This window comes from Stegostoma tigrinum, chromosome 7 (genome assembly GCF_030684315.1).
Source record: "Stegostoma tigrinum isolate sSteTig4 chromosome 7, sSteTig4.hap1, whole genome shotgun sequence".
Classification (NCBI taxonomy): domain Eukaryota; kingdom Metazoa; phylum Chordata; class Chondrichthyes; order Orectolobiformes; family Stegostomatidae; genus Stegostoma; species Stegostoma tigrinum.
In genome coordinates, this window is record NC_081360.1 from 52873706 (window position 1) to 52900011 (window position 26306).

Consider the following 26306-nt stretch of genomic DNA (forward strand, 5'->3'; position numbering starts at 1 on the left):
CTTTCTAGACACAAAATAATGCTGACTAGTGAGTTTTGAGAAGATTTGTAGCTCAGGTTGAGGTTCTGGATGTGAGTTTGCTCGCTGAGCTGGAAGGTTAGTGTTCAGACGTTTCGTCACCATGGCGAAATGTCTGAAAACTAACCTTCCAGCTCAGCGAGCAAACTCACATCCATAATGCTGACTTACATGGATGATGTTAGGGAGTGACAAATAAGATTACTCTTCTTGCCACTCATCTTTTAAACATGACATCCATTTCAGAAATCATTAAATACATTAGAACAGAATAGAATATCCTTCATTGTGACTTGTACTCCAGTATATAAGTAGAGGAGTACAGTGAAAAGTTTATAGAATGGCTGCCTTTCAATGGCACCATCTTAGGTACAGATACTGAGGTACAAATCTTACAGAGTAAAAATAAATATAATGTTGTTATACAAGAGGGTTGAAAGGTAAGGATTTACATTACAGTCCGGAAGGAGTACAAAACATCAACAGCTCAGCATGTGACACCAGGCCCAATCCAGCAACTTTCCTACATCATACATTCTAGGTATTGTGCTATCAACTTAACTCCAAGCCTAGTTCTGTAGCTATTCCTTTCATTATGTGTTTGTGACTGCCATTTCTTATCATGATTTAGTTTCAGTCTCAGTAAAGGGTGTCGACAGATTTACCAAGGACTGTACAAATTGCAAGCCTCTTATTCTGTCACTTTTTAATTATCTACTTCATTTAAATTTGATCTCAACTTTACCTGAATTTCAATTTTTTGATCGTGCCATTTGGTTACTTCTCTATACCGCGAGTTTATGAATGATGATCGGATTGCCAAACCCATGTGTAAACAGCATATAATTCTGGGAAATTTAATTTCATTTCTAGTTGTTTGTACCTAGAGCGAACTGGTACTGGAATTTTATTCAAAAGGTTTGATTCACTCCGTGATATATCAAGAAATAGCTGAAGGCACTGGATACTGAAAGGTTATGGGTTCTGACAAACTTTGCATTACAGTACAGAAGGCTTATGCTCCAGAATTTGCCATGCCTCCAGCCATGTTGTTTCATTACAGCCACAACACTACCATCTACCTGACAATGTGGAAAATTGATCTTACACTGAGTGGTCTACAGGTGTTTAAAAAGCAGAAAGCCGCTCATCACGACCTCCTACATAAGGGATGGGCAATAAACGCCTGCTCGGCCAACAATACCGACATCCTCTGAACAAATGAAAGACAGCCAGTCATAAGAGTTCAGCAATCTGTCCTCCCATATACTCCTCAGCTTGCTGAGGTGCATTCCTTTTGGCGTGGCAGTGGTTGAAGGGAACTATCCTCTCTCACAATGACAACATTCATCTTCCCACAACAGCTACGTTGACATGCTTTTGCTTGTCCGTCTGCCCAAGCTGTTCCCAGTCACATCAGAATGATGCAACCCAACATTGGGCCTTTGACAACCAGAGCTGCTCAAGGTTATCCTCAGAGACCATCTTCAGTCTCTTCCAGCAGCATTTCAATTTCTTTTCCAATGGGTTTATCCAGGAATGAGTTCCATTCAGTGATTTCTTTCCATCTCCTGACTGAAAAAAGGATGCATGAGCTGAACAATGAAGTCACCTGCTGCCAGGCCTTTTATCCACAGGTTCACTGAAAGCCTGCTTACTCAGTAATGGCACAAACATAGCACCAGAGAGATGAGCCTATTGCACAATGTTTACATTAAATTATAGAAAAGAATGCAAGAAGTGGCAAAAAGAACTAAACTTCCACGTTACCTGATGCTTGCACTTCCATGATATATTGGTGCAAATCTTGGCCCTGCTGAATGACATCAAATGTCATGTTGTTCATGGCCAGTTTGCGTTCTGTGTGTCGCTGCAGTCGCTGTTCAGCTAAAGTCAGGTCTTCTGTATTAAAATCATTCATTTGACGAAGCAGATCTTCATTCCAGGCATCTAGCTCTGCTGTCACCTAATAAAGTTGCACACATATGGATAGGTAATGAAAAATGGTTGATAAAATAAGGCATTATGTTAAAGATGGATGTGAAAGTTCTAATTACCCTGATATATAGAGAAAGGGAATTAGTTTTATGTTCTGTAAGTAATCAAATCCATTTGAATGATTAAGCACTGCTTCTTCTTGCGTATAATTTCCTGCCTATGGGTATGTACTTTTATAATAAGGTGTAAATAAATGTAAGGAAACCTGATTTTAAAAACAAGTTTGAAAAAACACAGCTGATATTGCTCATGAAACAAGTTTGTAAAGCTGCTAAACAAAAACAACTAAAGATTTCTGAAGAAGGGTCTAGGCCCGAAACGTCAGCCTTCCTGCAGCCTGGTGTGTTCATCCAGCTCTACACCTTATTATCTCAGATTCTCCAGCATCTGCACAATCTGTCTCAACAACTAAAGAACTCCTAGTTCTGAAGAATAGTCACTGGGCCCAAAATGTTAACTCTGCCTTCTCTCCACAGAAGTTGCCAGACCTGCTGGGGTTTTCCAGCCATTTCTATTTTTGTTTATGAAGCTGTTGCATGCAGCCAATTCAGCACCAGCATGGAGACTGGTCAAAGGAAAACATGTAAGTTACAACAAGATCATTTAGTTCCATCAGACAGTGTCAGAACTTAGACTTGATGCAAGCAAATAATTTTAATAACACTTATCCAAGCTGTTCCAATTCCTTGTGACATTTGTGCTGACTAATAGTTTTACTTTTCCGAGATATTTGGAATTCAAGGTTCCTGCTCTTACTGCTAAGGATGGGCTGTTGGGGAGGATCTCCTGACAGGATCAATAAAGAACAAGTAAACTGTGCTAAAACAGGGAGGTCTAAAGTTCTTGAGAGAGTGAGGCTTTGGCCTCTATGTTAGGTAGCTTGCACTGTGCTTTAAGTTGTCATTTGTTGGGTGATTGAAATTTTGAACAGGATGGACAGGATTGGACAAGTTGCTGATTACAGGGAGAACAGAATGGCAGGCTGACCAGGAGAATATCAGAGCTGACAATGGCATGGATGAGTATGGAGACAGGAAGCTATACTGCTGGATGAGGTTATAAGGGTGGAAATAGGGTGTCATTTTGATGAGATAGCAGGAACTCCTGATTCTGGAGAATCTGAGATAAAAGGTGTAGAGCTGGATGAACACAGCAGGCCAAGCAGCATCAGAGGAGCAGGAAGGCTGACGTTTCGGGCCTAGACCCTTCTTCAGAAATTCTTCAGAATTTTGTTAGGCAGGACTTCTCTGATCAGCTAAAATTTTTAAGGTGTTTTGTCATCCTAGCCATAACCATGGACTGCTAATTTCTCACCAACAGAAGTTCAGATGAGTTATCTACTCTTCCTCCTCACAACTTCCACAAATAGTGGAGTTAAAGCAGGATGTGGCTCTCATTTTCTTAACAGTAGAAACTGAGAAATATTGACAATCCACACCATTCATCCACACCTCAATTTCTACTGTATTGAGAAAGAGAGGTTGCATTCCACATAAATTCTAACCTTTTCAACAGAAATTACTACTTGTCACTACTATAAAACACTAATCACTATTTTCACTGATCTCTGTCTTTCCTAATATATTGTAAATTTCACTTGACAAGTAACTTATCCAACATTGTGTAATTTGCTGTAAATCAAAGGCAAGAATTGACTGGTGTGCTTAGAGGAATTTAAATATTAGATTCCCTACAGTGTGGAAACAGGCCCTTTGGTCCAACAAGTCCACACCACCCCTTGGAGCATCCCACCCAGACCCATCCCCCTATAACCCACAAACCCCTGAACACTACAGGCAATTTAGCACGGCCGATTCACCTAGCCTGCACATCTTTGGATTGTGGGAGGAAACCAGAGCACCCAGAGAGAACCCACACGGACACAGGGAGAATGTGCAAATTCTGCACAGACAGTTACCTGAGGCTGGAATCGAACCTGGGCCCCTGGTGCTGTGAGGCTGCAGTGCTAACCACTGTGCCGCCCGTAAAGATTTCCATCCAATGTTTCCACCTTAAATATAGCAGCACTTCTATGTCATATTATCAAACTTATGACAGGAGATATGACACTAGATATGATGATACAGGGCAATTCTAGTTCTACAGCAACAAGAGATGCTTACTCACAAAAGGAAAATCAAAATTTCATGCTATTTTCTGCTCAAAAATTCCTTTTCCACACATTCTCACTTTTTATTCACCTTCATTCCAACTCTACTACCTGCACCCCACCCGCATCTTTCCCTACAATTAATATGTTAGCAGCTAAGCCGTATTGAAGATCTGATGGGATAGTCATAGCTCCCTAGGGAAGTACTCCATCTGCTTGCTAAAGGTAAATCTTGCTATGTGAATCATAGACTTACCTCAATTGTATACTGTTCAAAAATCCTAAGCTGCAAGAAGATATCTAACTTGATTTTTCGCTCGTGGAAAAGCTCTTCCATCTGTCCCTGGGCGTCATCGAGCTGCTGGAGTACACTTTCAATGTGGCTGATGGAGCTATTATGTGGGGTTTTATTGTTGGAAATTGCAGAGTCCCTGCAGCAAACCAACAGATTAACATTAAAGCTATGCGTTTAACAGAAAGCTGTGGCTGCAAATTTTCAATGGCACTCAACTGTTGAAATATACAAAATTGAAAAGGATTGATGAAGGTGCACTCAATGTTCATTCAGCATGATAACCAGAAAAAAGCAACACTGTACTTGAAAAAAGTTCGAACAAAGAACATACTTTTTTGCATGATCTGACATTTGACCTCAAAAAACTAACAAAGACAAGTACATTAATCCACACTGATTTCTTTCAAAAGGCGCAAGCTGTTAAGGAAAATGTTTAACTTTTCTCTAAACAAATTTACAGATACAAAAAGATTGCCAATGCTTGTGTGTGATGGAGCATGAGAGGGTTGAATCCAGTACCAATGTCCTGTGCCTAAACAAAGCAGACTATGATGGGATGAGGGAGGCGTAGCTAAGGTAAAATGGGAGCAAAAACTTTACGGTGGGTCAATTGAGGAACAGTGGAGGACTTTCAAAACAATTTTTCACTGTGGTCAGCAGAAGTATATTCCAGTGATAAGGAAGAGCTGTAGGAAAGGAAATAGTCAACCATGGATGTCTAAGGAAATAAAGGAAAGTATCAGATTAAAAGAAAATACAAAAAAGCAAAGATTAGTGGGAAATGAGTAGATTGGGAAATCTTTAAAGGCCAACAGAAAGCCACAAAAACAGTTATAAAGAAAAGTAAGTTAGACTATGAGAGCAAACTAGCTCAGAATATAAAAACAGGCAGCTAAAGTTTCTATAAAGATGTAAATTGTAAAAGAGTGGCAAGGTGAACATTGGTCCTTTAGAGGATGAGAAGGCCAATAAATAACTGGGAATGAGGAATTGGCCAAGGCATTAAACAGTTATTTCGTATCGGTCTTCACAGCGGAAGACAAAAGTAACATGCCAAAAACTGATGGCAACAAGGTGAAATCAGGTGAGCACCTAGAAACTATCATTATCACTAAGGAGGCAGTGCTGGGTAAGCTAATGGGGCTAAAGGTAGACAAGTCTCCTGGCCCTGATGAAATGCATCTGAGGGTACTAAAAGAGGCGATGGGGGAAATAGCAAATGCGCTAGTAATTATTTACCAAAATTCATTGGACTCTGGGGTGTTTCCCACAGATTGGAAAACAGCCAATGTGACACCACTGTTTAAAAAAGGAAGTAGACTAAAAGCAGGTAACTATAGGCCAGTTAGCTTAACTTCGGTAGTGGGGAAAATGCTTGAATCTATCATTAAGGAAGAAATAGCAAGGCATCTGGATACAAATTCTCCCATTGGGAACACCCAGCATGGGTTCATGAAAGGGAGGTCATGCTTCATTAATTTGGTGGAATTCTTTGAGGACATTACTTGCATGGTGGACAATGGGGAACCTGCGGATGTGGTGTATCTGGATTTCCAGAAGGCATTTGACAAGGTGCCACACTGGAGACTGCCACATAAGATAAAGTTGCACGGTATTACAGGGAATGTATTGGCATGGATAGAGGAATGGTTGGCTAGTAGAAAGCAAAGAGTAGGGGTAAATGGGTGTTTCTCTGGTTGGCAGCCAGTGGCTAGTGGTGTGCCTCAGGGATCAGTGTTGGGACTGCAATTGTTTACAATTTACATAGATGATTTGGAATCGGGGACTGAATGTGGTGTGTCAAAAATTGCAGGTGACACTAAGGTGAGTGGTAGAGCAAAGTGTGAAGAAGACACTGAAAGTCTGCAGGGGTATATAGATGGTCTAAGTGAGTGGGCAAAGGTCTGGCAGATTGAGTCCAATGTTGATAAGTGTGAGGTCATCCATTTTGGTAGGAATAACAGCAAAATTGACTATGCTTTAAATGGTAAAAAAATTGCAGTACGGTGTTGTGCGGAGGGACTTGGGTGTCCTTGTGCATGAATCGCTGAAGGTGGGATTGTAGGTGCAGCAGATAATTAAAACGGCAAATGGAATTTTGTCTGTCATTGCTCGAGGGATGGAGTTTAAGAACAGGGAGGCTATGCTGCAGCTGTGAGGCCACACATAGAGTACTGTGTGCAGTTTTGCTCTTCTTACTTGAGAAGGGATATGCCAGCACTGGAGAGGGTGCTGAGGAGATTCACTCGGTTGATTCCAGAGGTGAGAGGGTTGGATTATGAGGACAGACCGAGTAGGCTGGAATCAAACTCATTGGAATACAGAAGAATGAGGGGAGATATTGTAGAAACATATAAGATTATGAAGGGACTCGATAAGGTGGAGGCAGGGAGGTTGTTTCCGCTAGCAGGTGAAACTAGGACTAGAGGGCATTGCCTCAAAATAAAGGGAAGCAGACGTAGGACTGAGGTCAGGAGGAACTTCTTCACCCAAAGGGTTGTGAATCTGTGGAATTCCCTGCCCAGTGAAGTAGTTGAAACTACCTTGCTGAATGTTTTTAAGGCAACGGTAGATAAATTTTTGAACAGTAGAGGGATTAAGGGCTATGGTTAGTGGGTGGGTAAGTGGAGCTGAGTCTCAAAAAGATCAGCCATGATCTTATTAAATGGGGTGCAGGCTCGAGGGGCCAGATGGCCCACTCCTGTTTCTAGTTCTTATGTTCTTATGTACTAAAAAATGAACTCTGTTATAAACTAAATACTTCTACAAATAATACATGCTTACAATACAATTTCAGATTGATTTCTTATGGATGATTAAGCTTACTGTAAAGGCAGTTTGTTGCATTGCTGGCTATACCCGAAACATTGCTCAGAATAATGAACATATTTAATTTCTGTTGATATTTATCTGTAATCTGCTATACTCACCTGAGTTGTTGAATTAGGTCCTCCCCTTCCTTTATGACATTTAAAGTTGCCTCAAGTGTTGCCGTTTGTTGCTGTTGAAACTGTTTGATAAGTTCCTGTACTGCATCCACCGAGTCAGCACAAACATCTTCCAGCAGCTCCTTTTGGAGCTCTTCCATCCATGCCCACAGCTGTAAGAGGTGAAAAACTAGAATTACGTAGCAATTAAGATAGCAGCCTCTCTTGTTATATCCCATATGACTATGTATTCCTTAGTAGGTATATCCAAGACCTTAAAATATTTCTTGAAGACCATCTACCACTTCAATTGCCCACTGAAGCAATCATTCTTACAGTTTATCCTGCTTTTACCACAATTGACACGATTTATTTTGAAAGCTCCAAAGTGTAATGCATCACTTCAGACACAAATACAATTGTGAAGAAAGACCACCAACTTTTTCTGAAGCCTTGTCGAATGAAGCAGTGTCTTAAATGATGTCACTGTAAAGCAATATTAATCTTTGCAAATGAACCAACAGCACCTGATAAAACTCTGAGCTCTTACACACAAACTGTAACCCTATCATTCATTTGTGCTTCTGTTTATAAAACAATCTACTGCTCGTAAGTTTGGAATAAATGCAAATTAAGAGAATAGCACAAAAAAATCAAAGTGCATGGGATTTGTGGTCGTGTGCTGACATGAATTGGTGGCAAACTGTAAGCAACAGAGGGAATAAACGGGAAACTGAAAGAACTATGGATGCTGGAAATCAGAAGCAAAAACAGAAACAGAAACTGCTGGGAATCACAGTTAACATTTTGGGTCCAGTGACCCTTCTACAGAGCTTCAGGAATAAAGAGGTCTTGTTTTGAGGGGCAGCAAGTGGCTCGTGGGGTACTGCAGGGATCAGGCTTGGGCCCAGCTCTTGACAATACATGAACAGTTTGGATGACAGAACTGAATGTGATATCTCCAAGTCTGCAGTTTTCACAAAGCTGGGTGGGAGGGTGAACTGTGAGGAGGATTTAAAGATATTCAGTGTGATTAGGACAAGTTGAGGGAGTGGGTAAACATGGGACAAATGAAGTATGATGTGTAAGGCTATCATTTTGGTAGAAAATGGAGGAAGGAAGATCATTATCTGATTAATGATAAATTGAGAAAGGTAGAGGAATGATGAGACTTGAGTATCCTTGTACACCAGTGGCTAGAAATAACCATGCAGGTGTCGCAGGCTGTGACGAAGACAAATAGCATGTTGGCCTTCATAGTGGGAGGATTCGAGAACAGGAGCAGGAATGGCTTGCTGCAGTTGTACAATGCCTTGGTAAGACACACCAGTTTAAGAATACTTGATTGGCTACCTAGGACTGAGATGATTTCTTCAGACCGAGAGTGTGGTGATTCTGTGGAAATGCCCGCCACAAGAATTTGTTGAGGCTAAATTGTTTTCAAGTTGGCTTTAGAGATAACAAAGAACAAAAAACAAAGAAAATTACAGCACAGGAACAGGCACTTCGGCCCTCCATGCCTGCGCTGATCCTCATCCTCCTTCTAAACCTGTCGCCTACTTTCCAAGGAGCTGTATCCCTCTGCTCCCTGTCTAGATACATCTTAAATGATGCTATTGTGCCCACCTCTGCCACCTCCACTGGCAATGCATTCCAGGCACGTACCACTCTTTGCATAAAGAATTTTCTGCGTATATCTCCCTTAAACTTATCCCCTCTCACCTTAAAATCATGACCCCTAGTGACTGAATCCCCCACTCTTGGAAGAAGCTTCTTGCTATCCACCCTGTCTATACTTCTCATGGTTTTGTAGATGTCAATCAGATCCCCCCTCAACGTCCGTTTTTCTAACATAAATAATCCTCATCTACTCAACCTCTCTTCGTATCTAGCACCCTCCATAACAGGCAACAACCTGGTGAACCTCCTCCGCCCCTCCCCAAAGCATCCACATCCTTTTGGTAATGTGGCGACCAGAACTGCATGCAGTATTCCAAATGCATTGAACCAAAGTCCTATACAACCGTAACATGATCTGCCAACTCTTGTACTCAATACCCTGTCCGATGAATGAAAGCATGCCATATGCCTTCTTGACCACTCTATCGACCTGCGTTGTCACCTTCAGGGTACAATGGACCTGAACACCCAAATCTCTCTGTGCACCAACTTTCCCCAGGGCTTTTCCATTTACCCTATGGTTTGCTCTTGAATTGGATCTTCCAAAACGCATTACCTCGCATTTGCCTGGATTGAACTCCATCTGCCATTTCTCCGCCCAACTCTTCAATCTATTTATGTTCTGCTGCATCTCCAACGGTCCCCTTCACTATTTTCTGCTCTACCAATCTTACTGTCAAACTTGCTAATCAGGCCACCTCTACCTTCCTCCAAACAACAGTGGTCCCAACACAGATTCCAGTGGAAGACCACTGGTCACTGTTCTCCATTTTGAGAAACTCCCTTCCACTATAACTCTCTGTCTCCTGTGGCCCAGCCAGTTCTCTATCCATCTAGCTAGTATACCCTGGGCTCCATGCGACTTTACTTTTTCCATCAGCCTACCATGGAGAACCTTATCAAATGCCTTTGAGAAGTCCACATATATGATACCTACAGATCTTCCTTCATCTATCAACTCTGTCACTTCCTCAAAGAATCCTATCAAGTTGGTAAGACATGACTTTCCCTGCACAAAACCATGCCGCCTATCACTAATAAGCCCATTTTCTTCCAAATGTAAACAGATCCTATCCCTCAATATCTCCTCCAGCAGCTTCCCAACCACTGATGTCAGGCTCACTGGTCTATAACTACCTGGATTATCCTTGCTACCCTTCTTAAACAAGGGGATGACGTCAGCAATTCTCCAGTCCTCCAGGACCTCACCTGTGCTCAAGGATACTGCAAAGATATCTGTTAAGGCCCCAGCTATTTCCTCTCTCGCTTCCCCCAGTTACCTGGGATAGATCCCATCCAGATCTGGGGTCTCGTCCATGCTAATGCCTTTTAGAATACCCAACACTTCCCCCTTCCTTATGCCAACTTGACCTAGAGTAATCAAACATCTATCCCTAACCTCAATATCCGTCATGTCCTTCTCCTCGGTGAATACCCACGCAAAGTACTCATTAAAAATCTCACTCATTTTCTCTGACCCCTCACATAACTTCCCTCCTTTGTCCTTGAGTGGGCCAACCCTATCTCTTGTTACCCTCTTGCTCCTTATGTATGAATAAAAGGCTTTGGAATTTTCCTTAACCCTGTTTGCTGATACTTCTTAGGACTAAATGGATCAATGCACATGGGTAGAAAGTGGGAACAGGGTACTGAGTTGGATGATTAGCCATGATCATACTGAATGGTGGAGAGGGCTCAAAGGGTAACATTGCTTCCTTGAGTAAGGCATATATAAAGCAAAATTATGGTAAATCCCCAACATTTAACTAGATCTGCAAAGCAATGACAACAAGAATAACATTGATTGCAATTGCTAATACAAATACAATACATTGAATGGAAATTAAATCACAAATGGAAGAAAAATTTTGCTAATAAGCAACTTTTTTATAATCCTTCCTTATAGAGAAAGTGTAATATCCAAGATAAAGTAGAAAACTTGAGATGCTGGAAATCTGAAATAAAAACAGAAATTGCTGGAGAGACTCGGAAGCTCTGGCAACATCTGTAGATGAAGAAGGGTCACTGGACCTGAAACATTAACTCTGTTTTCTTTCTACAAATGTGACAGACCTGCTGAGTTTCTCTAACAACTTTTGTTTTCTATATTAATATCAAAGTTGAGTCAACAGGAATAAAAGCTGGCTAAAAATACTTCAGCACAGCAAATCCTAAATACAGCGTATACTTTCTGCTTACAAATTTCCTGCTGTCATCATTTCTGGTCACATTTCCATTCTGATTTTTCCTATGACAAATTCCTATTTCAGCATTTCTCATCCAATTCCTCGATATTAACTACCACTGGTCATGATGTAATTGCATGTTTTGGTTACTAGATGGCATTGTTATCATCCTTTGTCAACTGGCTGCTCAAAATTAACAACTGAATTTCTATCCATGCCAGTTCTTAGCCGTTTACATTTCATTGCAACACCTTTGTCAAAGGTTTTCTGGAATCCAAGTAAATCATGTCCACTGACTCTCCTTTGTCTAACTTGCTCTATACCTCTTCAAACAATTCAAAGTATCCCCTTGGTGAAGCCGAGCTGACTCAGCCCATTACCAGTGTATTTCCAAATACTCTGAAACATCATCCTTACTAATGGCCTTGAAAATCTTACCAATGACCAAGGTCAAGCTAACTGGCTCCCTTCCCTTCTGAAACAGGCAGGTTACATTAGCCATTTTCCAGTCCTTTGGGAGCCTCCCTGAATCCTGTGATTCTGAAAGATCACCATCAATCTCCTCAGCTATCTCCTTCAGATCCTGGGGTGTAGTCCATCTGGTCTGGGTGATTTAAGACCATAAGACTATAAGACATAGGAGCAGAAGTTAGGTCATTCAGCCCATTGAGTCTGCTCTGCCATTCAATCGTGGCTGATAAGTTTCTCAACCCCATTCTTCTGCTTTTTTGCTCATAACCCTTGATCCCCTTGACAATCAAGAACCTATCTACCTCAGTCTTAAATGTACTCAATGACCTGGCCTCCACAGCCTTCTGTGGCAGTGAGTTCCTTAGATTCACCACTCTCTGACTAAAGACGTTTCTCTTTATCTCTGTTCTAAAAAAAAACTTTCCTTTACTCTAAGTCTGTGCCCTCGGGTCCTACTCTCTCCGACCAATGGAAACATCCACTCTGTCCAGGCCATTCAGTATTCTGTAAGTTTCAATTAGATCCCTTCCTCATCCTTCTAAATTCCATCGATTAGAGACCCAGAGTCCTCAAACATTCCTCATATGTTAAGCTTTTCATTCCTAGGACCATTCTCATGAACCTCCTCTGAGCCTGGTTCAGGGCCAGTACATCTTTGCAGTGAAATGGGGCCCAAAACTGCACATACTACTCCAAATGTGGCCTGACCAGAGCCTTATAGAGCCTCAGAAGTACATCCACTTTCAGACCAATCAGCTTTTCTCGCACTTTCTCCTTAATAACAGCCAGTACATTCACCTCTGCCATCTGACTCTCTTGAAGTTCTGGTGAGCTACTGGTGTCTTCCAACATGAAGACTGATGCAAAATACCAATTCAGTTCCTCAGCCATTTCTTTGTTCTCCATTATTACTTCTCCAACCTCATTGTCCAGCGGTCCAATGTCTTATCTTTTATACATCTCTAAAATATTCTTAGAACCCTGTTTTGTTTCACTAGCTAGCTTACCCTCATATTTCATCTTCTCCCTTTTATGTTAAGTTGTCCTCTGCTGGTTTTTAAAGACTTTCCACTCATCTTCATCACACCTGTATGCTTTATGTTTTGCTTTTATGCTGTCCCTGACCTCCCATGTCAGCCATAGTTACCTAATCCTCCCCTTGGCATGTATCTTCCTTGGCATGAATTTCTGCTGTGCTTCCCGATTAACCCCAGAAACTCCTGCCATTGATGCTCTACCATCATTCTTGCTGGGCACACCTTCCAATCAGCTCTGGCCAGCTCCTTCCTCATGTTTTTGTATTTACATCTACTCAATTGTAATACTGTTACATCTGATTCCAGCTTCTCCCTGTCAAACTGCAGGGCTAATTCTATCATATTATGATCACTGCTGCCTACAGGTTCCTTCACTTTAAGCTCGCTATTTACGTCTGTCTTATTCCACATCACTAAATCCAGAATTGGCTGTTCCCCAACGGGGTCTACCATAAGCTGCTCTGAAAAACCATCTCATTGACATTCCACAAACTCCTTTTCTTGGGATCTGTTAACAAGCTGATATTCCCAAGCCAGCTGCATATTGAAGTCACCATGATTACTGAAAGAGTGCCTTTCTTATTTGCCTTTACTGTCCCTACTCATTAATTTGCAGGCTCCCATTGTACTAACTGCTGGATAGAAGCTAAATGCTGAGAATTTCCACCATGGAAGTCAGGGTAATTACCTGGTGACTCCATCTTACCACTTAAGCCTCTGGGCTGCCAACCTGAAAACTCAGAACCAACACGTCAGGGTGCACCCCACATCTGCACATGACAAACCCTCCACATCATCATGGCACATTTCCAATGCACTTAAAAGACACTTCTACACTTAAATGCTTCACTCTGGAGCTCACTGGCCCCTCTCATTGCAGTACACCTACAAGGAAACCTTGCTCTCTGGGCACAATATCATGAATTAGACCAGGCTGCATCTCAGAGGTGCTTGCTTTCTGAACGCTCATTCAGTTAACACCTAACCGGATGATCACAGGGTTCCTATCTTTCCTCATCTTGCCTTGCTTTTTTTGCATTTTTCCCCCTTAGCCAGAACCAACAGGCACAAATATAAAGCCCAGCAGCTAGTAATGTTTGCAGTAGAATAGACAGCAGTCAAGAGGGTGGACATGTTACTGTATGGCACCATGCTACATCAATCTCACACCAGCACCATGTGCCAACTGCCTACACAGTAAACACACTGCATGTGCTTCAAGCAAATGGTCATGTCTCAAAATCTATAGGGATCTGTCCTCAGTCAAGACAAGGGAAATGCTCCTCAGTCAACAGGTCCCAGCACAGTGAATCAAGGGAAGCTTCTGATAGCAAGTCAAAGGGCTTGGCAGGCTTCTTCAGCTATTTGGGAAGATCAAGATTAGGATCCTCTCCTTAGAGAGACCAATAGCTGAATGACTGCCAACTCACAACTTGTCATCGCTCTTTCTGCCCTTGTGGGGGCCGTTTTCTCACGAGACAAAAGGAGGGATTAAACAACACAAAAAGAAGGCAGCACAGCTGTTAGTGCTAGTTCAGAAAGGGGAACAGTGCTTAGATGTCCTGAGTGAGTGAGTTGGCAATACAGAGACCATAAAGGGTTAGTGGTGTGAGGGAACTGGGTAGGTAAAAGGGATGAAGGAAGATATTGTAGGCATTAGTGAGAGTGGTGGAGCACAGTGGGAGGGAGGTGCAGTAGCAGAGATAGAGTGAGTGTTAAGTAATGTAAAAAGGCAGTACTTACCCTGGTGAAACTGAGAAAGTCATTGACCTTCTTCCTACGTTACTGAGTATTCCTTTAGGGGGAAGTGATGGCCTAGTGGTATTATTGCTGAGCTGTTAATCCAGAGACCCAGATAACATTCTGGGGACCTGGGTTCAAATCCTGCCATGGAAGATGGTGGAATTTGAATTCCATAAAATATAGAATCAAGAATCTAATGATGACCGTGAGTCCATTGTAGACTGTCGGGAAAAGACCCATCTGGTTCACTGATGTCCTTTAGGGAAGGAAAGTGCCATCCTTATCTGGTCTGGCCTACAAGTGACTCCAGACCTGCAGCAATGTGACTGACTCTGAACTTCCCTCTGGGCAATTAGGGATGGGCAATAAATGCTGCCTGGTCAGAGACACCCTCATCCTGTTAATGAATAATAAATAAAAGATGGCTGAGACTGCACCGGCCTGGGTAGCACCTCAAACCTGGCTGACTGGCTCTGGTGTTGTAGCTTCCTCTATCAGTTCCTGTGAGAAAAAGGCTTCGTTCCTCCACAACATCCAATCTAGCAGGACCTCTAGATCACTCTCTAAAAAGTGAGGTGCCAATTTCACACCTGTTTGCCATATTTGAACAAATATCATGAACCATCAAGGGGAGATCCAGACTGACAGAGACTGACTAGGTGCACAACAGCCATTTCAGGATGGCACTAGTGTCAGGAATCCCAACAGTAACATGCACTTCCAGCTACAGTGAGCGGGAGAATCAGGTTAGTGTCATAAAAGCAGTGCACCATGGGGTATAGTATCTTGCTATAGAGGTGAGTTTTGCAAAGAGAAATCCTCTACATAACTCAACAAAAATTATACTTTACTAAAATAAGGTAAGGTTAACCCTTCTGACATTGAACATGTCTTTATTCCAATCACATGCCAATGATTATATATTTTGTTCCTTGTAATCTGTACTTCATTTTTGCAAAATATTCACCAGTGCTGAAGAGTGAAATTGATCAGACTTATAATTGCTCATAGAGTACTTCATCAATAGCTCTTCATGATCAAATGCTCTTCTTGATCAATTCGTAGGAAGTATTTCAGAAGGCAATGTAAGTTTACTCCATATCTTTACACGGATTACCTCACCCTTGTTCACACAGAACCACAGGTGAAAGTTGGAACTTCCCAAAAAGCAGGAAAACTGAAATGGAGATAGCCTCAGATTTAATCTTCCAAACTTATTGTTCAAAATTCTTACAGATCAAGATGGCAAGCTGCACCAAATCTAATGACACATGCCTTTGTGAAGCATGAACACCCTGACAATGATCACCTTTTTTGTTGAAGAAAATTTGTTTTGGCTGATTCAATTCAAATGCAATTGAAAAATGGATTATGTCATTATTTTAAAAGGAGTCATTTATCACCTGTTAGAAAACTTAAATTTTATTTTCTTTTTCTTTTGTGACATTCGATTGCTCTGCATTGCAGCAAATTCCTTCAATCACCCTGATAACAAAAGCAGGAGCAGTAAAATGATAGGGCATTAGCTGGCAGATTGCTGTGGTATTCAGCAGTTATCTTTGGGTTATCAAAGCCAACTCCTGGGTAATCTCTTCCACTAACATGAACAAACAAAGCAGTCAGCAATTGAGTGATGTAACAATAATAAATCAGTCATGTCTTAAACTAAACACTAACAAAGAATGGTTTGAGAAAAGCAGTCTTCACTATAAATACAGCATGATCAAATAACTGTGAAGTTTATTCCAAGACACAATTAATTTCCCATTATGTTTTGTGGACTTATAGTTACAATAACCACAAATACCTGACGAAGGATGACATCTGAAACATTGATCTTCCTCTTTTAGATTCCATCAGCCCACTGATTATTTGCAAGACTCATTGTTTTTATTTCAGATTTTCTAGTGCAGCTGTGTTTTTAGTCATTGAATATCTGGCATCATCCGGCATCATCCCAGTTTTAATTATGGCAGGTATTTGCACTCTCTTTGATTTTTAAGGTGAAGAAGTTCCATTTTAAAAACATAGAAGATAGGAGCAAGAGGAGGCCATTCAGCCCCGACAGCCTGTTCCACCATTCTTCACGATCATGATTGATCGTCCAACTCAACCGCCTAATCCAGCTTTCTCCCAATAACCTTTGATCCCATTAGCCCCAAGTGCTATATCTAGTCACCTCTTGAATACATTCAATGTTTTTGCATCAACTACTTCCTGTAGCAATGAATTCCACAGGCTCATTGGGTGAAGAAATGTCTCCTCATTGCTGTCCTAAATCGTCCACCCCGAATTCTAAGACTGTGACCCCTGGTTCTGAACACACCCACTATCCGGAATATCTACCTTGTATAGTCTTGTTAGAAATGTATAGGTCTCTATGAGGTCCTCCCTCATTCATCTTAACTCTAAAGAAAACAATCCTAACCTAGTCAATCTCTCCTCATATCTCCCGCCATGACTAGAATCAGCGTGATAAACCTTCCCGCACTCGATAGCAAGAACACTCTTCCTCAGAAAAGGAGACCAAAACTGCACACACTATCCTAGGTGTGGCCTCACCAAGGCCCTGTAATAACTGCAACAACACATCCCTGCTCCTGTAATCAAAATCTCTTGCAATGAAGGCCAACATACCATTTGTCTTCTTTACCACCTGCTGCACCTGCATGCTTACCTTCAGCAACTGGTGCACAAGGATACCCAGTTCCCACTGTTCACTCCCCTCTCTCAATTTACAGCCTTTCAGGTAGTAATCTGCCTTCTTGTTTTTGCTTCCAAAGTGAATAACCTCACATTTATCCAAATTATGCTGCATTTGCCATTGATTTACCCACTCAGCCAACCTGTCCAGATCATGTTGAAGGCTCTCTGCATCCTCATCACAGTTCATCTCCCACCTAATTTGGTATTCATCTGCAAAACCTGGTGATATTACATTTTGTTCCTTCATTCAAATCATTAGTGGATATTGTGAATAGCTGATGCTCAAACACGATCCCTGTGGCACCCCGTTAGTTACTGCCTGCCAATATAAAAAGGACCCATTAATTCCTAATCTTTGTTTTCTTTCTGCCAACCAAAGTTTTCTATCTACTTCAATAGTCATGCCCCAGTCCCATGCGCTTTAATCTTGTGCAATAATCTCCTATGCGGGACTTCGTCAAATGCTTTCTGAAAGCCCAATGTATCACATTGTCTGGCTCCGCCTTTCAACTCTACTAGTAAGATTTTCATAAAATTCCAACAGATTTGTCAAGGATGAATTCACCTTCATAAATCCACGCTGACTCTGTCTGATCTTGCCACTACTTTCTAAATGCTCCACTATAAAGTCCTTGATAATGGATTCGAGAATTTTCCCCAATACCAATGTTAGGCTTATTAGTCTATACTTCCCTGTTTTGTCTCTACCTCCCTTTTTGAAAATTGGAGTGACACTAGTTACCCTCCAATTTGCAGGGAATGTTCCGAGAGTCTATAGAATCCTGGGAGATGACCACCAATGCATCTACTATTTCTAGAGCCACTTCCTCGAAGCCTTAAGGATATAGATGATCAGACCAGGGGGATTTATCTGCATTCAATCCCATCAATTTTCCTCACGCCATTTCTCTACTAATATTGATATCCCTCAATTCTTCCCTCTCACTAAATCTTGCATCCTCCAGCATTTCTGATATCCGATTTGTATCTTCTTTTGTGAAGACAGAACGAAAGTACATAATCAGTTGCTCAGCCAATTCTTTGTCCTCTATTATACAATCCCCCATTTCTGTCTGTAGGGAACCTACATTTGTCTTCACCCATCTATTTCTCTTCACATTCCTACAGAAGCTCTTACTGTCAGTCTTTATGTTCCCTGCAAGCATACTTTCATGCTGTATTTTCCCTTTCTTAATCAATCCCTTGGTCCACCTTCGCTGAATTCTAAACTGTTCCCAAACCTGAGACATATTATTATTCTTGGACAATCTGTATGCTTCTTCCTTGGATTGGCTACTATCTCTAATTTTCTTTGTAAGACCAGGATTGGAGCTCTTACCAATTTTACTTTTTTGCCAGATAGGAATAAACAATTGTTGCAGTCTCTCATATGTCCCTTGAATGGTTGGCATTGCCTATCCACCGTCATCCCTTTGAGCAATTGTCTTCAATCTATCAAGGCCAAGTCACTCCTCTTATCTTCATTGTTTCGTTTATTAAGATTCAGCATCCTAGTCTCCAAATCAGAGATTTCACTCTCATTCTTGAAAAAAAATTGTATCATGATAGGGTTGCTCATCCCCAAGGGGTCTTGAACAGCTAGATTAGCAATGAATCCCTTCTCGTTACACAGAAACCAGTCTAAGATGACCTACACTCTAGTTGGTTCCTCCACATATTGGTCAAGAAGACCATCCCGTAAACACTCCAGGAATTCCTTCTCTGTGACATTGTGGCTAATTTGATTTTCCCAATCTAAACGCAGATTGAAATCACCCATGATAACTGATGTTTCCGTATCACGTGCATCTCTAATTTCCTATTTAATGCCATTCTCAACATCAAAACTGCAGTTTGGGGGTCTATAGATGACACCTAAAAACGTTTTTTTGCCCCTTGGTATTTCTCAACTCCATCCATTCAGAGTCCATGTTGTCAAAGCTAATATCCTTTCTCACTATTGTGTTAATTCTCTCTTTAACAAGCAATGCCACTCTACCACCTTTTCCTTTTTGCCTGTCCTATCTAAATACTAAATACCCCAGGACATTCAGTTCCAATCCCTGGTCACCCTGCAGCCATATCTCTGTAATCCCAATTATATTGTACCTATTTACATCTGTCTGCACGATTCGTTCATCCACTTTAGTGCAAATACGCATTAAGGCAGAAAGGCTTGAAGTTTGTCGTTTTAACATTGTTTTTTTCAATAGCCCTGTTTGAATTTTGTCCTTGGTTTCTCTGCCCACCACTTTTCTTATTCCCTTTTCTAGCTCTGGTTTTTGTCCTTGCTCCCTCCTTCTCTGACTCTTTATATAGGCTCCCATCCCCCTGGCATATTAGTTTAAACCCTCCCCAACTGCTCTAGCAAACACTTCCCCTAGGACATCAGTCCCAGTCCTGCCCAGGTCCAGTATGTACAGGTCCCACCTCCCCCAGAACCATTCCCAATGCCCCAGGAGTTTCTTCCCCGATACCATCTTTTCAGCTACAAATTCATCTACTATATCCTGTCATTTCTGCTCTGACTAGCATGCAGCACTGGAAGCAATCCTGGGATCACTACCTTTGAGGTCCATTTTCTTAACTTTCTTCCTAGCTCCCTGTATTCTGATTTTCAGACCTCAGCCCTTTTTTTTAAACCTATGTTACATGTATCAATGTGTATCACGACCAATGGCTGTTCACCCTCCCCCTCCAGAATGTCCTCTACCAGCTCCGAGACATCCTTGACCCTAGCCCCAGGGAGGCAACATACCATCCTGGAGATAATAAAATGTGAGGCTGGATGAACACAGCAGGCCAAGCAGCATCTCAGGAGCACAAAAGCTGACGTTTCGGGCCTAGACCCTTCATCAGAGGCTCTGATGAAGGGTCTAGGCCCGAAACGTCAGCTTTTGTGCTCCCGAGATGCTGCTTGGCCTGCTGTGTTCATCCAGCCTCACATTTTATTATCTTGGAATCTCCAGCATCTGCAGTTCCCATTATCTCTGATACCATCCTGGAGTCTCATTTGCAGCCACAGAAATGCCTGTCTATTTCCCCTTACAATTGAGTCCCCTACAACTATTGCTCTGACATACATTTTACTCCTCCCCTCTGCAGCAGAGCCAACTGTGGTGCAATGAGTTTGGCTGCTACTGCTTTCCCCTGAGACGGCATTTCCCCTAAAAATAACCAAAACAGGGGAATGGCTGGAGGAGATTCCTGCACTTCCTGCCTATCTGTCTCGCTCTGTCTGGTGGTCATCCCATTCCCTTCCTTCCTGCAGATTCTCAGCCTGTGGAGTGACCACCCCCCTCCCCTGTATGTGCTATCCACGATGCTCTCTGCCTTGTGGATGCTCCACAATGTTCCCAGCTGCTACTCCAGCTCAGAAACTCGAGCTTCCAGGAGCTGTAACTGGAGTCACTTCCTGCACACATGCTGACCCCGGGGGTGGGGGCTGTGGTTGCAGGGGCGGCTGGAACTGTCTCCGGCCTGCCACATGGAGCAAGAGAGGCAAAACAAGACTTTGAAGTCTCCTGCCATGGTTTACCTCTTTAAATTAAACCTTGGAGAGTACTTAATACCAGATTAAATCAAATCAAGCTATCTGTGGCCCTTCTTTACAGATTCATGTACTATACCCTTACAGATTAGAAGCTAAAAATAGCACTATTAGTGACACCACTATTTGGAAATGGTGACTATGCTGATGCAAATCTTCACCCTGACCACTAATCAGCATCTGCACAGCCCTCTGCTGGGCTATCTGATTTAGTGATGGCATGGCTGACAGGGAACACTGCTTGCCATAGCCCACGCTTTTCAGGTGCCTAGAAGATCCCATCCTTAGTGTTTTGGAACAGATGCCTGAAGGACATAAATGAGCTTTCTCGCACATACACCTCACGACAAATCTCAGCTAATGTCAAGCAGGTTAGATAACCGATGAATAGCTTCTTCCTTTTCCCTTTGCAGGATTTCATTGACTGAATTCATCAAGTCCAAACCTTAATACCTGGGAAAGAGCAAAACATTTGGGATTCCTGGCATGTTCATTCACTTTTGCCAAATGGCTGCAGTCTTACTTTTTAATCTGATCTATTCCTTCTCATCTGAGCAATTACTTGATTCTCTGAGTTATTGGTATTTTTAGGGTTCTAATTCATAGTAAATCATAGTAATTCCATTCTCCTTGACTGAGGGTCAGTGCTGAAAACCTAGTTCCACAGGTTCTGTCTGATTGTACTTTTTATTTTGACATGCCGCAGGGTTCTCATTCCTATGGAATTTATGCAGCGTGTTTCCTATCACGTATGGGACACATTAACAGAAGCAACATTTAGCTACTTTTGCTCCTTGCATCCAATAAGCAACATAGTCATTTAATTTACCAGCACACCACGCGTTTATTAAGAACTCAAGTTAGTCAGAATTTCGAGGCTACTCCTTTCAATACTTTGTACCCACAAAGTGGTGTATGTGGTTTATCTGGTATCTCAGGACATAACAATGAGTGTCCATTGTCATTTTGTTTAGAACGTAGCTCATAAATTAACTTCTTCTTAGCTCTGTCTGCAGCAATGCCACTTTCCGGTAAAAGGAGAAAATTTGTTCTTCTGTTGAAAAAAAATCATTTGGCTGTAGATCTTAAACGTGGGAGTAAATTTGAATGTTTAAATTTATTATACACAGGTACCTACAGTGCAACTTGAAAATATATACTGACAGAAAATGTGACCTTTAGAAACAACAATTTAAAAAACGGTTTTCAGCTATTCAATAGCACTGAGGCCACAATCTCAGTTAAAAATTGAACCCAAATTACTTTTAAAAATTATCAGCGAAGTGCAGTTCACTATCTTCGCCTGATGCAATCTATTGATGCAGCAAAATGTGGTTGTTCTGTGCTTTAAATGTTACAGATTAACTTCCATTTTCACACTCGAAAATGAAAACTATTTTTAGTGACATACAAATCCATCAATCTTTCAACATAAATGTCATCCATAATATTTGGTCACCACAGCGACTGCTGACAGCACAAAATCTGTGTCATTTCTCAAAAGTCTAATGAAAATAAAACCGTGGCTGTTATAAAATTAACTGAAGTGTATAAACCTCAGCACTGTGTTATAAAATGCTGGAAGTTTATTTCTGTAAGTAGTTAGAGTTTGTTATATGATTGCAGTCTTGTACACACTATCAGTATGTATTACTATATTAATACTTGTGAATAGCTAGTTTATGGTTCATTTGTTTCAGAATACTCTACTAAGTGTTAGTATGTAGCTTGTAGATTTGAGAATTAAAATCTAAAATGTAGAAAGTAGGAGATATGTAATTTCAGCAAGCTTGGAGCTTTTACCCTTGTGTTCAGATAATGCCTTCTATGACTCATAGTACCTTACGATTTAACAATATCAAAATGTAAGATCATAAAACAGCTAATAGCTTACTCAGATGAAGTTTGGATGCACAGTCAGAATCTTCTGTGCCTGCCATGGAGCTTTACGTAAAACAAATACAGGAAACATATCTAACAAAAAGCATATACAATCCATGTACCTGGCAGGGTTGACAATGTCCTCTAGCCATTGGTGAGCAAAAACATCCCCCATAACTTGGATCCCTCAGCAAAAATCTGTCTATTTGTGTAAACATCTTCCGTATTAGGGCTGGACCCTCTGTATGTTCACTAAACAAAGCTTTTCACTGTACTCTGGGTACACGTGACAATAAATCAATCAATCATTCAGTCAGCTCATATGCAGTCTGCCATCTTGTCCTTAAGTAATTACAATGTCAGGGGTATACTCGGCTCAATGGTCACACCAGCCTGTCCAAGCGAGGCTGTCACATTGGCTGATTTCAGTAAACCTGGAGGCAGTGGAGCAGCCGCAATTTCATTGGCCTAATAATACAAAAATTCCCAGGTGAAGGTTCTGAGGTTAGGGGTTCAAATCTTATTGTGGTAGATGGTGAAATTTGAGTTAAATAAAAATCTGGAATTAAAAAGTTAGTCCAATGACGACCACATAATAACTGTTGATTATCGTATCGATCAATCTGGTTCACGAATGCCCTTTAGGGAAGGAAAATTGCAGTCTTTACATGGCTTGGCTTTCATGTAACTCCAGACTGACAACAATGTCGTTGACTCTTAACTGACCTTTGGGCAATGTGGAGATGCCATAACTGAACAGAAGAAATATTCACTATGAGGGATGTGAGCAAGAATGCACAAAATGTAGGGGGTAGAGGGTGAAGAATAGCAGTTCAAGGTTCGCCTGCATCATCTTATACCAAATTATTCTGCAAATATTCTCAATGTCAAGACACTGAATGTAAATATACACCTCATTCGTGCTCTGTCTTCATGGATCAGTAATTCCACGATGGGTGTTGGAACTACTGAATTTTTGAGGAGAGGTTGACTTGGCCTGTATTCAATGGAATTTTAAAGAATGAGGGGTGATCTCATTGAAACCCATACAATTCAGACAGGACTGATCAAACTCGAAGCATGAAAGATGTTCCCCTTGGCTGCTGGGGAGAGGAGGTGTGTCAGAACAAGGGGTCACCATCTCAAGGTAAACGGGAAACAATTTTGGACACGGATGAGGGTCATGTCTCTATTCGGGGTGGTAAACCAGTACCACAGAGATGGTTGCAGGAACCAGGTCACTGAATATATTCAAGAAAGGAATAGAGAGATTTCTAGAAGGTAAAAGGAGTCATTGGGTATGAGGAGAGAACAGGAATATAGCATTGAGATAGAAGATCAGTCATGATCATATTGAATGGCAGACTGAGCTGGATGGGCTGAATAATCTCCTTTTGCTCCTATTTTCTATTGTTCTATGAATCCAGAAGTTGTCTTAGAATTCATTGAATGAAATTGAGAAGACAGAGAAGGAGAAGTTGAAGAAGAAAATGGCGATGATAGCAAATCAGAAACTTGAGGCTGATTGGACAGCAGCTGTAGGTGAGCGAGCAGTACGAGAAAAGGAGATCCTGGCTCTTCAGCTCCATTAACCAGTTTGTACAGGCTGGCGCGACAGAAGGCATTCCGCCTGCCTCCAGATGATGACAGTTAGCACAGGAGATTTACTTCTGTCATCTCCTGCAGGCAGATCACAGTTGGGCAAGCTGGGACACAATGCCATGCCTGTGTTGTTGAAGTTCACACAAGCATTGAACTTACTAGCCATTGGTTCTTTTCAAACTTCAACTGGGAACACGTATGGCATCTCCCAGTCCTAGTCCACACATATATTTGTGAGCTCACTGCTTTTCTTTGCAGGAAAGCAATGCAGTTTGTTGGGCTCAGGGATTATAGAGTGCTAAACTGTCTGAGCCATGGGATTTGCAGTTGGATTGTGTTCTCTCAGGTACAAAGGGCCATTTATTATGTGCATGTGGCACTCAGAGCTCCATGGCATCATCCAGTGGGATTCCTGGACAGGAAGGGACTTCACTCCCTCAATGCCTATTTCCTTTCTGACCATCAGTAACAATTCCTGTAAGTGTGCGCACATCATCCAGGGAGTTGTCATAATGTTTACATTCTGCAGAGGTCCCTAGTTCCTTGCATGTTCCCTCCCTTTCATCATCACCAAGGTTGGCTCACTGGTGACAAGAGACAAATCCAAAAGGCATGGCGAATGACTCCAGCGTAAAGCCTTCAACCTGGTGGCAAATAACACCACAGCAGGCTCACCATCGAACAGAGATCACATCCATTACCTGGACTACTCCAAAGGAGCACTCCAGTATTTAGTGGACAGAGTCTCCAATACAGTGATTGCATCCTGCACCCAGTACAGCTTAGCTCAGCAATGCAGTAAGAACCTGGATCAGAGAGGAATGGAGCAGCAACCTGTCTCCTCAGACAAGGAGGAACAGGAGTCTAATGGAGATACTGAAAGAGAGAATTCTGATGCTGAGGAGGCCAGGGCATTAGTGAGGTAAAGCAGAGACACCTGAAGGAACCAGATAGTGGCTACACTTGATAATGGTAAACTTTGCTTGAAAATATGTGGACACACAGAAGTATTAGCCAGGTTTGAAGCATATACACACTGCCCTCAACAGATGCTTGCTTTATAATGGTAAAACATAATGTTTCTCTGTCATACATTGTATAGTCCTTCGCACTAATAAACTCCTGTTCATTTTGATAGCTGGACAGTCAGCATATAGTTCTATGAGTTTACATGGGATCCATGCTTATAATACACAGACTTTTGTTTGCAAGGGACATATGCATATTGCAGAGATGTAGACAGGCTACACCATGCTGACTGACACAGCAACACAGCCATGTAGTTTATGTTCCTGTGTGCCAGAGACTGTGCTCCTTCCAGATGAGGCCTGTTTATAAGAACATCATTATTCCTCACAATCCTTTACTGTGAGTGTATGCATTCATCTAGGTTGATCATCACCCCTCAGATTAGCCTAAAAGGGAATGAGAAACTCTTACAGGTATGAAGAGACTGAGACTGAGGGATTTTGAAAAGCCATAGTGCTCTTATGTACAAGTAAGTGCTTTACAAAATGTCCTCACCTTTAAACCCAAAATTAATTCCATACTCTTTAATCTTTTGCTTCCAACCATTATTGCTGGATGATCTCACGGCAGTCACAGCTATTCTGGTGGAAGCCTGCAGACTTCTTTGCTACTTTGCCTTTGATGAACTTGGCAACAACCCTCTGCTGGCCCTGTGCTAAAGGGCCCTGGTTTGCTGGGGGTCTCCTACACGGATGCAGGCAAAATCTCATTAGCCTGAGCCAATTGAGTCAATTGGGTCCATGGCAGAAGGGAATTGGTATGGCAGGGCGCCCCTGCAGACAGGGCAATTTCTTTGCGCCTACCTGTTGCCCCTCCTCCCTGTTGTTCACAACGGCACCCTTTTTACTCTTTGAGGTGATAGGACACTGGAGTGAGATCAATATTGCTCTGGTTCCTGAGGCTACAAGAGCAGGTTGGAAGCTAACAACTTTGCTAAGAGTACCTCACTTCTAAAACCTTGAAGCCTTTCCATCATCTACACAGTACAAGTCAGAAGTGTGATGGATTACTCTTTATTAAGCTATTGGAACAGCTACAACACTCATGAAACTTCAGTCAGACAGAGTCACCTG

General features: G+C 41.8%; 1 protein-coding gene across 1 annotated transcript in view; it reads right to left on the bottom strand.

Annotated features, from left to right (window-relative positions):
- Positions 1 to 26306, bottom strand: part of kalrna (kalirin RhoGEF kinase a) — a 693809-nt gene that overhangs the window by 295262 nt on the left and 372241 nt on the right. The window contains exons 12-14 of the mRNA XM_059647272.1: positions 7352 to 7521; positions 4383 to 4557; positions 1789 to 1984 (exon numbers count right to left, since the gene is read on the bottom strand). Coding sequence (XP_059503255.1) covers positions 1789 to 1984; positions 4383 to 4557; positions 7352 to 7521 — 541 coding nt within the window. The remainder of the gene's footprint in view (positions 1 to 1788; positions 1985 to 4382; positions 4558 to 7351; positions 7522 to 26306) is intronic.